Here is a 14,874-nt window from a genome sequence, read left to right as displayed (position 1 = left end):
GCAGCTGAAAGTTAGTATCCCAATCGCTTAAGGCAAGGTTTTGTATCTGAAGGCAGTGCAGGAGCAGATCTCACATTTAGCTGGTAAATTGTGACGCCTGTTTTGCAGCAACTGAGTTAGTTAAAGGAAAATATCATAAACTGAAGGACACTGAAATCCAGAAGGGTAGGTAAGTCACTGAAGGCACTTGAAATAAAATTTCCAAATGAAAACAACAAACAAACCAATAGTTCTTTCCTGCAAATGCTATAAGGGTCTGATTTACTGCTCTATAAACAGGATATCTCCATAATATAATTGGGCTTGCAATTCAATTTCCATCCCGCCTACTCAAATAATAACCATGCTTCATCTAGCACATTGAAAGAGTGGCCAGAGGAATCTTTGGCTCCAGTACAGATGTGCTGCCAAGTCGTTCGTTTCCCAAGGCATTTAAAAATAAAGGCAAATTGTGAACCGACGCCATGCCATTGTGAATCTAGTGACATTATCTTCCAAGTCACACCAGAAAACCAGAATACTTGGGGAGATATTGGTGCAGCTCACTGAGGAAAGAACCGATACTGTACCTTGATTCTCTGAAGAATCGTTTGGTCCCTCTGTCTTCTCCAGTACAATTCCTGAAAAATCTGTAATGACCTAAAAAAATAGAAAGCAATCATTGACATTTGAAAATAAAACCAGCTTTCCTGGGGCGGTGGGAGGCATAGGGGGGGGGGGGACTTTTTAACATAAGGCCACCAGAAATTCACCTGGACAAGGGTAAGTGAACTTGGGGAAGGGGCATAGTTGTCAACCGTCCCTTATTTGGCGGGAAAGTCCCTTATCCCAGCGCCATGTCCCGCTGCTGTCCCTTATTGATGATGTCCCTTAAATTTCCCGGGTTTCAAAGGAAGCAGCTCCCCTCCCTCCCTCCCTGCCGGCCAGGGAGGAGGGAGGCTCCAACTGGGTTGCTTGGCTGCGTTGCTCACCCAATAAGGAGTCTAAGAACGACTGGGGGGTGGAGCTTGCATGCCTTGTGCCGATCAAATCGGCCGCGTTGCCTGGGGACTCGCCTTTGCTCAGCGCTTCCCAGCGGAGAGGTGACGGTGGTTTTCCTTGCTGCATCCCCTTTGCCGGGTTGCTGCGCTGTGGGAACCACCACTTGAGGCTTCGTTTTGGCTGCTGGCTGGGCTTTCTGCCTTTGGCTCGGAGGGGCTCAGAAACTGAACATACCTGTGCTCTGAAAATCCCTTATTTTGGCTGCTGATCCCTTATTTTCGAGGCTGCTGGTCCCTTATTTTCAAATCTGTAAGTTGACAGCTATGCTTCGGAAGGGGGGTTCCATGGATAAACCAGACAGCCCTATCCTAGTTGCCACCCGCCCCTCCCCTTCCCTCTGATAAGCAGAAGTGATGCCACTGTTGGGAGTGCGGCCCTGTGGCACTGCCCCACAATGCCTACCACAGCTGGAGGCAACTAACGGTACAGTCTTGTCATAGGACTATACCAACTCAGAATGTAAGTGGAGGAGTCACTGTTTGAAATGACCACATAATCAAGAAAAGTTGGATGTTGGAGCTATGCAATCTTGCCCCTCTCTGCCCCCCCACCAAAGCCAGAGATTACAGGAGAAACATAGCAGTAAGGAGGACTATACCATGCATTTCCTTGTACATTTTAAATTCAGAGATAGGCAACCTAAGGCCCGGGGGCCAGATGCGGCCCAATCACCTTCTCAGTCCGGCCCACGGATGGTGCGGGAATCAGCGTGTTTTTACATGAGTAGAATGCGTCCTTTTATTTAAAATGCATCTCTGGGTTATTTGTGGGGCCTGCCTGGTGTTTTTACATGAGTAGAATGTGTGTTTTTATTTAAAATAAATTTAGGAAACTAAATCCTTCGAAGACAGAGGTCCTATGGCTGGGTCGGGATGGCATGGGGATGACGGACCAACTGCCTTCTCTTGCGGGGGCCCAATTAGTGCCATTGCCTTCCATTAAGAGTTTGGGTGCAATCCTTGACACCTCCCTTTCTATGGAGGCGCATGTTACAGCAACAGCCAAGGCGACATTTTTCCACCTTCGCCGCATCAAGCAGTTGGTCCCTTACCTTTCCCGCCCTGACCTGGCCACAGTGATCCATGCGACGGTCACCTCCAAGCTTGACTACTGTAATTCGCTCTACGCGGGGCTGCCCTTGAAGCTGTCCCTGAAACTCCAGTGGGTGCAGAATGCTGCAGCGAGGCTCCTCACAGGGTCTCTGCCATGGGAGCATATTCACCCAGTGCTTTTCAAGTTCCACTGGCTCCCGGTGGAGTACGCGGTCAGATTTAAGGTGCTGGTTTTGACCTTTAAACCCTTCACGGCCTAGGACCCTCGTACCTACGGGACCGCCTCTCCTGGTATGCCCCACGGAGGACCTTAAGGTCTATATATAGCAACACTCTAGAGGTCCCGGGGCCCTAAGGAAGTTAGATTAGCCTCACCCAGAGCCAGGGTTTTTTCAACACTGGCTCCAGCCTGGTGGAACGCTCTGCCTCATGAGACCAGGGCCCTGCAGGATCTGATTTCTTTCCGCAGGGCCTGTAAGATAGAGTTGTTCTGCCTGGCCTTTGGCTTGGAGTCAATTTGATTCCCTGATTCCCTCCCCCTCTTTCTTTTTCCTTTCTCCTCCTGTGATGAGGCTGCATTTTAATTGTTTTAATGATTTATGTTGTATTTTAATCTTGTTTTTAAATTGTATTCATTCCACTCATTTTTATTATTGGTTGTTAGCCGCCGTGAGCCCAGCCTTGGCTGGGGAGGGCGGGGTATAAATATTTTTTATTATTAATTATTATTATTATAAAATGCATCTCTGGGTTATTTGTGGGGCATAGGAATTTGTTCATTCCCCCCCCCCCAAAAAAAAATAGTCTGGCCCACCACATGGTCTGAGGGACGGTGGACCGGCCCACGGCTGGAAAAGGTTGCTGGCCCCTCTCTTAGATCCCTGCTCAGGCTCAATATAACTAAAGGACAGCAACCTTCCCTAAGCTCAGCCAAGAACGCTGTGCCAACGATAGAGAAAACAGAGATTTCGTCAAACTGTTACTGTTTTGACAATTCCATTTTCTTTGGAGCCTATCGCCTAGCTAAACTGAAGAGGCCTGCACCTCCCTATCTTTCACAGAACAGAACTAGCTGCTTTTAGGTACTGTATGCGGTGAATGTCCACCACAGAACTCTAAAAAGAATAAACTGTTATAATCTATGGTGGCCATTGTATGCATGAAGATAGAATCAGCCAGGCATGGCCATTGTGATTTATCTTGAATTGTTTTGTAGACAGGTGAAAAGGGATATAGGGAGACGTTTAAAGAACAGGAAAATTAGTCAGGCTTGATAAAGGAAGAAATTGAAAAATGATTATATCTACAGTGGTACCTTGGTTTACAACCATAATGCGTTCCGGAGGTCCGGCTGTAAACCAAAACAGGTCGTAACCCAAGATTGGTGAACAGAAATCATGTATGCAACCTGGAAGTGTATAAGAAATATTGCTTTGGATGTGGTTCTCTGCAGCCTTCCTCCTTATTTCTCCCAGACTGTATTAGCATTTCAATAAAGGCCTATCTTTTCACTTGGAGCCTGCCTCTTTCCCTTTGGGGTTTCTGGGAGGGATACCTCCAGTCTAGCAACCCTTTAAAAAATTTCTCCCAACACCAGCAAGGGCACAAAGTTAAGCGGTCCTCTTGACTATTGTACAACTCCTTCATCTGCATAATTACGAAAGCTCAAGAATATTCTGGAGGCTTCGCAACCATTTTTGTTCAGCCTGTTTTTAATGGTCAGGAGTTAAGGCAGTAAAGGGGTAAAGGGGACCCCTGACCATTAGGTCCAGTCGTGGCCGACTCTGGGGTTGCGGCGCTCATCTCGCTTTATTGGCCGAGGGAGCCGGCGTACAGCTTCCGGGTCATGTGGCCAGCATGACTAAGCCGCTTCTGGCGAACCAGAGCAGCACACAGAAACGCCGTTTACCTCACCCCGTTGCGGGGATTCGAACCACCGACCTTCTGATCGGCAAGCCCTAAGCTCTGTGGTTTAACCCACCCGCCACCCGGTTAAGGCAGCACAGGAGGTTACAATAGTAAATTGGTTTTATTTTGGACACATTGCATTAATTGTTTAACCCGGCATCTTGGATGGCGAGTGTCAGGTACATACACATCATATGCATAAAGCACTATTATACTGCTTCAACCATCCTGGAGAATCCTGGGAACTGTAGTTTGTTATGGGCGCTGACCTCTCAGAACTACAATTCCCAGCATGCTTAACAAATTATAGTACTCCGGATTCTCCATGACTGTTGTATAATAGTGCTTGAAAGGTATGGTGCGGATGTGACCCAAGACCCTAAAAAAAGGGGGGGGGTATGGTCTGAAGGAATGCAAGGCCACCAATATTCTGGAGCCATGCAAGTATGAGTCTGGCCAGTACCTGGATAACTGGCCACCTGGGAGGCCTACCTAGCTGCCTTGGACCCCAGGACACAAGAAAGGTGTGGTATAAATGCAAGGACAGCTATAAATTTTGCCCCTACCAATGTGCCTAACACAGCTAGCCCTTACAGGAAATTAATTTAACATGCTTACGGCCAAGGCTTTATCATACTGTTTGTTAGAGATATACAGCTCGGCAGCTATATTGACATCTTCCATAGATACGAGGTTCTGGTGTTTACCAAAGGCTTCTTCCATGATCTCAATAGCAGCAGTGATGTCATTGGCCTCATAATAGCTCCTATGGGAAACAGCAGTAAGGTAATATAGTTAAATGCAGGTCATAATTTGTTTTAAAAATTAAAAGAAAACATATAAAGTCGTTAAGAGAATTTTCTAGGCAAGCCGTAAAGCAAAATGCCCCCCAGTCCAAAAGACCTATCATGTGTTCGTGCAAAGTATATGGAAGTAATGTTAAAATGTGTCCATCTTTACCGTTTGTGTCCCTAAAGGTAGGTAACGGGACCCCTGACCATTAAGGTCCAGTCGTCACCAACTCTGGGGTTGCGGCACTCATCTCGCTTTATTGGCCGAGGGAGCTGGTGTACAGCTTCCAGGTCATGTGGCCAGCATGACTAAGCCGCTTCTGGAGAACCAGAGCAGCGCACGGAAACGCCGTTTACCTTCCCACCAGAGCGGTACCTATTTATCTACTTGCACGTTGAAGTTCTTTTGAACTGCTAGGTTGGCAGGAGCAGGGACCGAGCAACGGGAGCTCACCCCGTCGCAGGGATCCAAACTGCTGACCTTCTGATCAGCAAGTCCTAGGCTCTGTGGTTTAACCCACAGCGCCACCTGCGTCCCTTATAGGGCGGTGTATAAATTGAATAGATAAATAAAAGAAATGTGGTGACCATCTGCTCCTGGTCCCCAAACCACATTTTTATTCCTCTCCGATGTACGTATCTTGCCTACATGCAATTAGCCTTGAGATTATTTGATTAACTAACAAAGCTGTTAACCCCCTGCCCCTATTTTATCATCAGTACAACCCTGTGGGGTAGGCTCGGGCTGAAATGTACCAAGAGGTCCAGCATTGCCCACTGAGCTTCCTGGCAGGCAGAAAGTTTGAGCCCTTGGCCCCCAGATGCTCTGGAACCCCAGTGCCACGCTGGCTCTCAGGAGTTTTATTGCAAGCAGTCAAGAGCGGTTCCTGATGAGCTGAGAAGTTGGCATTTCACTAATTTCTGCAAATTTCCATCCAAGTTACCAAGTTTTATTACGGCAAAAGCCAGTGACACTAAACACCACAAGATCAAACAAAAAGAAATCAACAACAACATCAGAAAAGAAAGAGGGGAAAAAAGGATTACACAGGGGAACTTCGCAGTGTGCCATTCAACAGAAGAGATTTACGCTTCCTGATTACTAAAGTGCAAAATTTGGCCACCTCATATGATATTGAGCTTGAGGAATCTTCCAGATGGTATTTTCATAGAATTTCGGGGGAGGATTCCAAATGTTGTAGGGGTATGGCAAATTTCCATCTAATGGTTATGACTTAGCAATATCCATTTCTTCTTGCGTGGGATTAGCCTTCTGTATAAAGCCGTCTCCCTTAAAGCTCATTTCTATAAAACTGTCCCCACGCCAAAGGACCAGGGCATGGTTTTAGGGCACATGGCCCAGTCAGCTAAGCCGGCCCAACTCTGGTCAGTGCCCGGCTGGGAGACAACCTGGGAATCTCATGTATTCCTTGGGTTCTATTGTGCAAGAAATCTGACATGTAAATAATAAAGAGAACCATTCTGTTCTAACACCCTTGCACCCTCTTGTCATTTATACATTATCAAATGCTATTTTCTTCCTTCACCTCTTTCCTGCCTTCCTGGTGCGTCTCAATCCCAAAAACTGGGGTCACCCTTGTTTGCCTCAAGAAGCACACACATTCTTGGGACAGCAGCAGCGATGAGATATTTTGCCTCGGCATGCTGTAAAATGTTTGACTAAATGCTTACTTTGCCATATCCCTAGCCAGATGCATAAAGCGATCCCCATCAAAAGGAGTTAGAAGATTTAAAATGCGTCTGTAGCCATCCATCGCCAGTTTATGTTCTCCCAGCTGCTCATAGAGACTCGATCGCTCCCACAAGTAACGCACATTGGTAGGGTCATACTTCAGAGCTATAAAAATAAGAAGAGGCATTATTATATTCAATAATATTATAATAATGATAATACCAAAACTAACTTAACAAAACAATCGTAGTAATATTATTTTATTTTTATTATTACTATTACTATTCTTACTACTACTACTACTACAGTTTTAACAACTCTGCCAAGACAAACAGGCACAAAATCAGACTTTTACAGCCTGAAGAAACTGTTCTCATTATTTACTAAGTGGAAACACCAATTTTCAGAAGCGCTATACCTCTGTGTATCAAATGCTGTGAGCTCACAAAGGCATCTGGACTTGTCTCCATTGGAAACAGAATTCTAGGTTTGGCAGACAGATTTGTCTGATCCAGCAAAAGACTGGATTCTTAGGCTCCAGTGCAATTTATGGCAGGTGTTTTTTCTTTCTCACACACGTAATATTGCATCTCTTTGCATCACTATAATCATCTTTCTTGCTGTATTTCATTTTTAAAAAAAATAGAAATAAAGGTTTATAGAAGAACGCTGACCCACTAGAACACGGTCAAGTTTATTTTTTAAAATAATTTTGATTAAAGATTTTCTTGATTTACAAAAGTACATGCATTGTCTCCTTTTTCAGGTTTTAAGAGTCTTTTCTACAGATCAGTTATACTTGTTGTGAGACATTATTGTTGCATACAGTATAACGTTGGGGAAGATGCGTTGTGGTTTCAAACTATCATGCAGCCTATCAGTAATTCTTGAAATTATGAAGTTGCTATCAAGGATTAGCTCTCATGGGTCATTTTATCAGAACACTAAGAGGAATGATTTGATGGTGTCATGTTACTTCTTAGCTAAACCAGCTAAGCTGTTAAACTAGCTTGAATATAAATACATTGGGTGTGGTTTACCCCTCAGCAGAAGCCTTGGAAAAGGACTTGCTTGTGAGACATGGCTCCCCACCCCCATCTCACTTCTGCATTCCACACACACACACACACACACACACCACACAACCCGAAATCTGATTCGAGAGGGATTAGGAGAACCATCCAGAGTGTGCCAGTGAAAATAGGTTCAACAACACTGCCAAAAACCAAATTCTAGCAGCTAATAAACTTGCTGTTGTAAGTACCATATTTTTTGCTCTATAAGACTCACTTTTTCCCTCCTAAAAAGTAAGGGGAAATGTGTGTGTGTCTTATGGGGCGAATGCAGGCTGTGCAGCTATCCCAGAAGCCGGAACAGCAAGAGGGATTGCTGCTTTCGCTGCACAGCAATCCCTCTTGCTGTTCTGGCTTCTGGGATTCAGAATATTTTTTTTCTTGTTTTCCTCCTCCAAAAACTAGGTGCGTCTTACGGTCTGGTGCGTCTTATAGAGCAAAAAATACAGTGATGCAAAACAATCAATAGCAGAAAAGAAAATGCAACTAAAGGATGTTCTATTTCTTAAAAATCCATTTCTTTACCTTTTCCATAGCAGAAGATAGCCTGCTTAATATTGTCTTGCTCAAGAGACATTTCAGCTAGCCTAACCCACTCTTCAGTGTCGCTGGGGTTTAAGTGAGCAGCAATCAATTCAAACTGCAATGATTTCTCCATGTCTCCTTGGTCTTCATAAATCATGGCGAGGGTTGAGAATGGTTCATAAGCGAGAGGCGCTGCTCAGATCAAAAACAGAAACGTCTTAGCATTTTAAAGAAACTCATCTCTCTGTATAACATTAGTACATACAACCAGGACTGCGCATATTCTGCCGCTGTTCAAACATTCCTTGTCTACTAATTTGTTTCTGAATGCAATTCAAAGTGCTGGTTTTGACCTGTAAGCCAAGGTGTGAGACTCAGAAAGTATCTGAAGGTCTTATATATATACCGTATTTTTCGCTCTATAAGACGCACTTTTTCCCTCCTAAAAAGTAAAGGGAAATGTGTGCGCGTCTTATGGAGTTAATGCAGGCTGCGCAGCTATCCCAGAAGCCAGAACAGCAAGAGGGATTGCTGCGCAGCGATCCCTCTTGCTGTTCTGGCTTCTGGGATAGCTGCACGAAGCCTCTTCAGGGCAGGGGGAGCGTTCCTCCTGCTGCCCTGAAGAGGCTTTGCGTTGCTTTCGCTGAAGCCAGAACAGCAAGAGGGATCGCTACACAGCAATCCCTCTTGATGTTCTGGCTTCTGGGATTCAGAATATTTTTTTTCTTGTTTTCCTCCTCCAAAAACTAGGTGCGTCTTATGGAGCGAAAAATACGGTACCTGCCAAATTGTTAAGATCATCACCTGAGGCCCTGAGGAGTTAAGTGCTGTTACACTCAGGTGCTGTTTTGCAGCATTCCTCTTCTGGATGCCCAGCCTTCAGAAGAAGTGGTTAATTACCTGTGACGACCATTTCCCAAACCTGTTAGCTTACATTATTATCTCTTTTTTTGCACCAGATGAAAAGATTTTGTTTACCTTATCTCAAAGCAACATTTTAATTTGCTGTTTTGTGCTCCCTTTTGAAATGTTTTAAAGTTATCGGTCGCTTCAGATTTTGTTTAGATTGTGATTTTGTTTCAAATAAATGTTGTTAGCTACCTGAAGACCATATGGTTGAAAGGTCGGATAAAAATGTTTTTAACAATAAGTAGTTCACAGATGGGCCTACAGATGTGCATTATAATATGGCAAGACAACCTAAGTCAGTTCCTGTTTCTTATCCTAGAATATATGACTAAAGAATATACATAAGAAGAAATCTGTGTAAAGTCAATTTAAAAATTTGTAAGGTTGTGCAGAAAACTCGCCCCCCCCCAAAAAAAAATGCACACACACCAACTAGAGATTTTAAACTCAGTTTCTTCTTAAGGTAATCTCTGGGAAAGGTATCCAATTAAATATAGGAAGCTATAGTCAGAAAATAAAATTGAAAAGTCCTAGATTATCTGTAGGTGCTCACAGCATGCTACTGACAATCTCCTTGGATCCTAACCAATATAATTAGGTAAACCAATACAATATATGCTAAACAAAGAAAGATGTTCAAACACAGTACAGTGGTACCTTGGTTTACGAACTTAATCCATTCCGGAAGTCTGTTCTTAAACCAAGGTGTGCTTTCCCATAGCAGCGGGGGACTCAATTTACACTCAACAGGAAGCGAAACATGTTCTGCTTCCAAGGCAAAGTTCACAAGCCAAAAGACCACTTCCGGGTTTGCAGCGTTCTTAATCCAAGTTGTTCATAAACTAAGCTGTTATTAAACCAAGGTACCACTGTATCTGCTGCTAATGTTTACACTCATATACACTGCACTTTATGTATTAAATTTATTTCATTGGTCCTTTCAAGTTGTCGCCAGTTCAAAAACATCACTCAACACCCCTCCCCAAACAATACCTTGTCTTATGATTTCCATGCACATCAGAATGGCTTCTTCATGCTCGCCTCGAGCAAACCTGATGTTTGCTTCACCCATGAGGCCTCTAAGGGCACGGGGCAATTTACTGCGGGGACGCTTTTCCTAGTAAAAAGATTAACAGTTTTTTATTTCAATAAGGCAACTAGACACTAGAGTTCAACTTGCCTTAAGTTGCAACTTGCAATGGTATGTAAGTTATTTTTTTCCTAATAAGAATAGCGCATGAACCAAGAGTATCCCTTAATGAAATTCTGGTATTTTGGTCTGATGCCATAAATTACTCAGAAAACGAAACAAAAATTTAGGGTGATTCTCCCCGCCACCAGCCCCACCTTAATCAGACTACTGCAATCAGCATTCATTTCTTAAATCGTGAACGTATCAGGCTCAGGGGAGATGTTATATGATAAAATCTCCATTGGGAAATTAATATTAGATACTGTGGCCTGACCACACCTGAGTCATACGCAACAATTAGTAACTTCGGGGGGAGAAATGAGAATTCCCCTCAGAATACAGAATGAATTCAATGGAGCTGAAATGACTATCAGAATACATGTCCAGTAAAACAAAAATATATGCAACAGTTGTGTGAGAAGCCCCTTTTCATCTCTTGCGGACATTTCTCGCTGAATTGGAGTATCTCTTTCAAAGTGTAACTTTCACCGCTGCATTTCAGCGATAGCCAAGTCCCCTGGAGGTTCTTCAGTCTGAAAACACTTGCCTTCATCATTTTCTTCGTCTCTCTGTTAAGCACCATCTCCAGGGCAAAAACATCTCCTGCTGTGGGCTGCTCAGAGATCTCTTCGTCTTCATCCTCTTCTTCTTCATCCTCTTCTTCCTCTTCATTCTCTCCCATCATAGAAGCAAAAACTCGATGGACAGATTTACTGACTCCATCCGATGTCTCTTCTGGTTGGGAGGGAGAAAAGGTTACAATGTTCTCCAATGAGAAATCATGCAAAATTACCTCCTCCTCTCAGCAATCTCTCCCTATTTAAGAACATTTTCCTTTTTTAAAAAAAAAAGTTGCACAAATTGACTGCAACTGACACTTCCTACATTCTGCTGCCATCAATTCCACAGATTCGTGGAAGTTATTCGAAATGCCTATATTTGGGGAAATTGCCACACTGCTAGGAATATGGGTAGCAGTTGAGAAGAAATTGCTCCCTTTGCTTGAAAAATATTACAGTGGTGCCTCGCAAGACGAAATTAATTCGTTCCGCAAGTTTTTTCTTCTTGCGAGTTTTTCGTCTTGCGAAGCACGGTTTCCCATAGGAATGCATTGAAAATCAATTAATGCGTTCCTATGGAGACCGCTTGCCAGGCTGGCGGTGCGGAGAAGGGCTTTGCTCCCCGCCGCAAGCCTTCAGGACAGGTACGGGAACAGAGGGGAAGGCGCGCAGTGCTTCTCCTCTGTTCCCGGGGCTTGCGGTGGGAGGAGGGTTTTTCCTCCCCACCGCCAACATTCAGAACAGCATTCTGAATGTTGGCGGTGGGAAGGAAAACCCTCCTCCCACCGCAAGTCTTCAGGACAGCCATCCGAAGGCTGGCACGGGGAGAAGGGCTCTCCGCCCCACCGCCAGCCTTCGGAGGAGCCTTCCGAAGGCTGGCGGCGGGAGGAGGTCTCTCCGCCCCACCACCAGCCTTCGGAGCAGCCTTCTGAAGGCTGGCGGTGGGGCGGAGAGACCTCCTCCCACCGCCAGCCTTCGGAGCAGCCTTCCGAAGGCTGGCGGCGGGAGGAGGTCTCTCCGCCCCACCGCCAGCCTTCGGAGGAGGTCCGAGGACAGTGGGGAAGACACGCTGCGCTTCCCCGCTGTCCCGGAGATTTCCCTATGGGCTTTCGTCTTGCGAAGGAAGCCCATAGGGAAATTCGTTTTGCGAAGCACCTCCAAAACGGAAAACCCTTTCGTCTAGCGGGTTTTCCGTCTTGCGAGGCGTTCGTCTTGCGGGGCACCACTGTATTTGTATACAGCCTGAGCCATTAAGACCTTTTCAATAATTACAGAGGGCCCACTGATATATTTCCTAAGTCTGTGAAAATAATGGAGAAGCCAATTACTAGAAACAGTGATTGAACCAACAAATATCTATTTCATGAAACGGACCATACTTTTCTGTGTATAAGACTAGGGGTTTTTTTTACTGAAAAATTATATTTAAAATAGGGAGTTGTCTTATACAAGGGTAGTGCCTGGGGGGAAGTGGGATTGGTTGATGCCGTGAGCCGGAGATGGTCTGCTGCGTGTTATTGGTGTCTGCAGCAAGGGGCGGGCAATAGGCTGCTTCTGCTGGCGAGGTGACAGATGTTAGGAGGCTGTTGCGACGTGTGTGAGTGTTAGAGTTGGCCAGGCGGGTGAGTGAGTGATTTTTGGCAATCCCCCCCCTAAAAAAAAGCTCAACAACTCTCTGCAATCTTCCGTAAAAAAGCTCAACAACTCTGGGTAATCTCTCTTCCCCTATTTTCTTAATTTTTACTCCCGAAAATTGCGTCTTATACATGGGGGCGTGTTATACACAGAAAAGTACGGTAACAAGATCTTTTGTGATTGAATCTCCAAACAATCTGGTTCTATGGATCACTTTTGGCTATAGTCAATAACAAGTAATGCCTTCTTCACCAGTAGCTGAAGGCAACTTGGCACCTGAAAGCAAGCCTAAGAAGACCTTCCCCCACTCCAGTCTTATAAGAAAATCAGTGAATAGTCTGGAAGTATCAAATGCTGTAGTGTTGTTGGTTAAGGGTTCCTGTAGAAGTATTCTCTACTACACACTGAACAGCAGAGATTGAACCTAGGTGCTTTTGTATACAAAGCATGTACCAGCAAACATTGTTTCTCTCACACAAATCATTATAGGGAAGCCAAGAGCAAACCTTGACTTTGGATTATGATTTGCTTGGAGAAAAATAAACCATAAGTACTGGCTGGTACATTAGTCTAAGCAAGCTGCTCCTGGGTTTGTTTTCCTGCTTGCCTAAAGGAGAAGCAAAGCTGGAGAGCTTGCACACTCAATATTTTGCTTAACAATGCTTAATGTTACACCTAAAAGCTACCACTGAACAGGTATGGCATTTTTAAATCCTTCCAGTTAAACATTTCGTTTAACATGTACCTTCTGCTTCATTGTGACCCTGAGGTCCAACAGATGGTCCTTGTGCAGATGTAGAAGGAGCGTCAGGATCTTCTACATTTTCTTCAGTAAGTGCATTTTCTCCATCCTGTAAAGATCGGCAAAATGTGATGAAGAGAAAATATGAACTTTATAACATTACTGCAGTTCCAAAACAACTTACCTGCATAGGCGATGGGACTGATTTGGGGCAATTAGACTTTGGTTTGCTGTTGTACAATTGAATCAGGGACTGTTATTCAAAATTAAATTGAAACTCATTTATCAAAGGTGTACATTGCACATGCTGAAATAAATTGTTCCATTGAAATTGTGAACAAAAATTTGTAGTGAACTACTTCCAGGAAGGGACGCGGGTGGCGCTGTGGGTAAAACCTCAGCGCCTAGGACTTGCCGATCGCATGGTCGGTGGTTCGAATCCCCGCGGCGGGGTGCACTCCCGTCGTTCGGTCCCAGTGCCTGCCAACCTAGCAGTTCGAAAGCACCCCCGGGTGCAAGTAGATAAATAGGGACCACTTACTAACGGGAAGGTAAACGGTGTTCTGTGTGCTGCGCTGGCTCGCCAGATGCAGCTTGTCATGCTGGCCACATGACCCGAAAGTGTCTATGGACAGCGCTGGCTCCCGGCCTATAGAGTGAGATGAGCGCACAACCCTAGAGTCTGGCAAGACTGGCCCGTACGGGCAGGGGTACCTTTACCTTTACTTCCAGGAAATATATATGGGTAAGACATACACATTTCCCTTTCCCACCTCTTTCATTGTATAGTTGCTGGGGTTTTTTGCTCCCCAGAATAAATCATACAGTGGTGCCTTGCAAGACGAAATTAATTCGTTCCGCAAGTTTTTTCTTCTTGCGAGTTTTTCGTCTTGCGAAGCACGGTTTCCCATAGGAATGCATTGAAAATCAATCAATGCGTTCCTATGGAAACCGCCTTCAGACCAGGTCCGGGGACAGTCTGTCCCCCGACCTCTTCTGAAGGCTGGGGGGGGGGGGGGAACAAGGGCTTTTCTTCCCACCGCCAGCCTTCAGAAGGCTGTTCTGAAGGCTGGCGGTGGGAAGAAAAGCCCTTCTCCCCACCTCCCGCCCCGCAAGCTCCGGGGACAGGAGGGCTTTGCTGCCGACCGCCAGCATTTTAAAAGCCCCCGGGACAGCGGAGACTTTTCCGCTGTCCCGGGGCGATTTTAAAATGCTGGCGGGCGGCAGCGAAGCCTTCGCTGCCGACCCCCAGCATTTTAAAAGCCCCCTGGGACAGCGGAGACTTCTCCGCTGTCCCGGGGCGATCTTAAAATGCTGGCGGGCGGCAGCGAAACCTTCGCTGCCGACCCCCAGCATTTTAAAAGCCCCCAGGACAGCGGAGGTCTTCTGAAGGCAGGCGGTGGGCGAAAGTCTTTGCTCCCCCCCGCCTGCCTTCAAAAGCCGTCCGGGATAGCGGAGAAACGCGCTGCGCGCTTCCCTGCTATCCCAGACCGCTTTTAAAATGCTGGCGGTGGGGAGCAAAGCTTTTCGGCCCCCGCTGGCCTTCCTGGACCTCTTCTGAAGGCCGGAGGGGGGCGAAAGGCATTGCTCCCCACCGCCAGCATTTAAAAGAGGTCCCCGGAGATTTCCCTATGGGCTTTCTTCTTGCGAAGCAAGCCCATAGGGAAATTCGTCTTGTGGAACGACTCAAAAATGGAAAACTCTTTCGTCTTGCGAGTTTTTCGTTTTGCGAGGCGTTCGTCTTGCGAGGCAC

At 45.6% G+C, this 14,874-nt stretch overlaps 1 protein-coding gene across 2 annotated transcripts in view; it reads right to left on the bottom strand.

Moving 5' to 3' along the window:
* GTF3C3 (general transcription factor IIIC subunit 3) overlaps positions 1 to 14,874 on the bottom strand; it is a 35,146-nt gene that overhangs the window by 18,412 nt on the left and 1,860 nt on the right. For both annotated transcript variants that reach the window (XM_053361819.1, XM_053361829.1), the window contains exons 2-8: positions 13,125 to 13,230; positions 10,726 to 10,919; positions 9,986 to 10,103; positions 8,084 to 8,275; positions 6,485 to 6,650; positions 4,620 to 4,767; positions 570 to 639 (exon numbers count right to left, since the gene is read on the bottom strand). In XM_053361819.1, coding sequence (XP_053217794.1) covers positions 570 to 639; positions 4,620 to 4,767; positions 6,485 to 6,650; positions 8,084 to 8,275; positions 9,986 to 10,103; positions 10,726 to 10,919; positions 13,125 to 13,230 — 994 coding nt within the window. The remainder of the gene's footprint in view (positions 1 to 569; positions 640 to 4,619; positions 4,768 to 6,484; positions 6,651 to 8,083; positions 8,276 to 9,985; positions 10,104 to 10,725; positions 10,920 to 13,124; positions 13,231 to 14,874) is intronic.

Source organism: Podarcis raffonei, chromosome 1, assembly GCF_027172205.1.
Source record: "Podarcis raffonei isolate rPodRaf1 chromosome 1, rPodRaf1.pri, whole genome shotgun sequence".
Classification (NCBI taxonomy): Eukaryota; Metazoa; Chordata; class Lepidosauria; order Squamata; family Lacertidae; genus Podarcis; species Podarcis raffonei.
The sequence above is the reverse complement of the archived record's forward strand: the minus strand, read 5'-3'. Positions and strand labels throughout refer to the sequence as shown.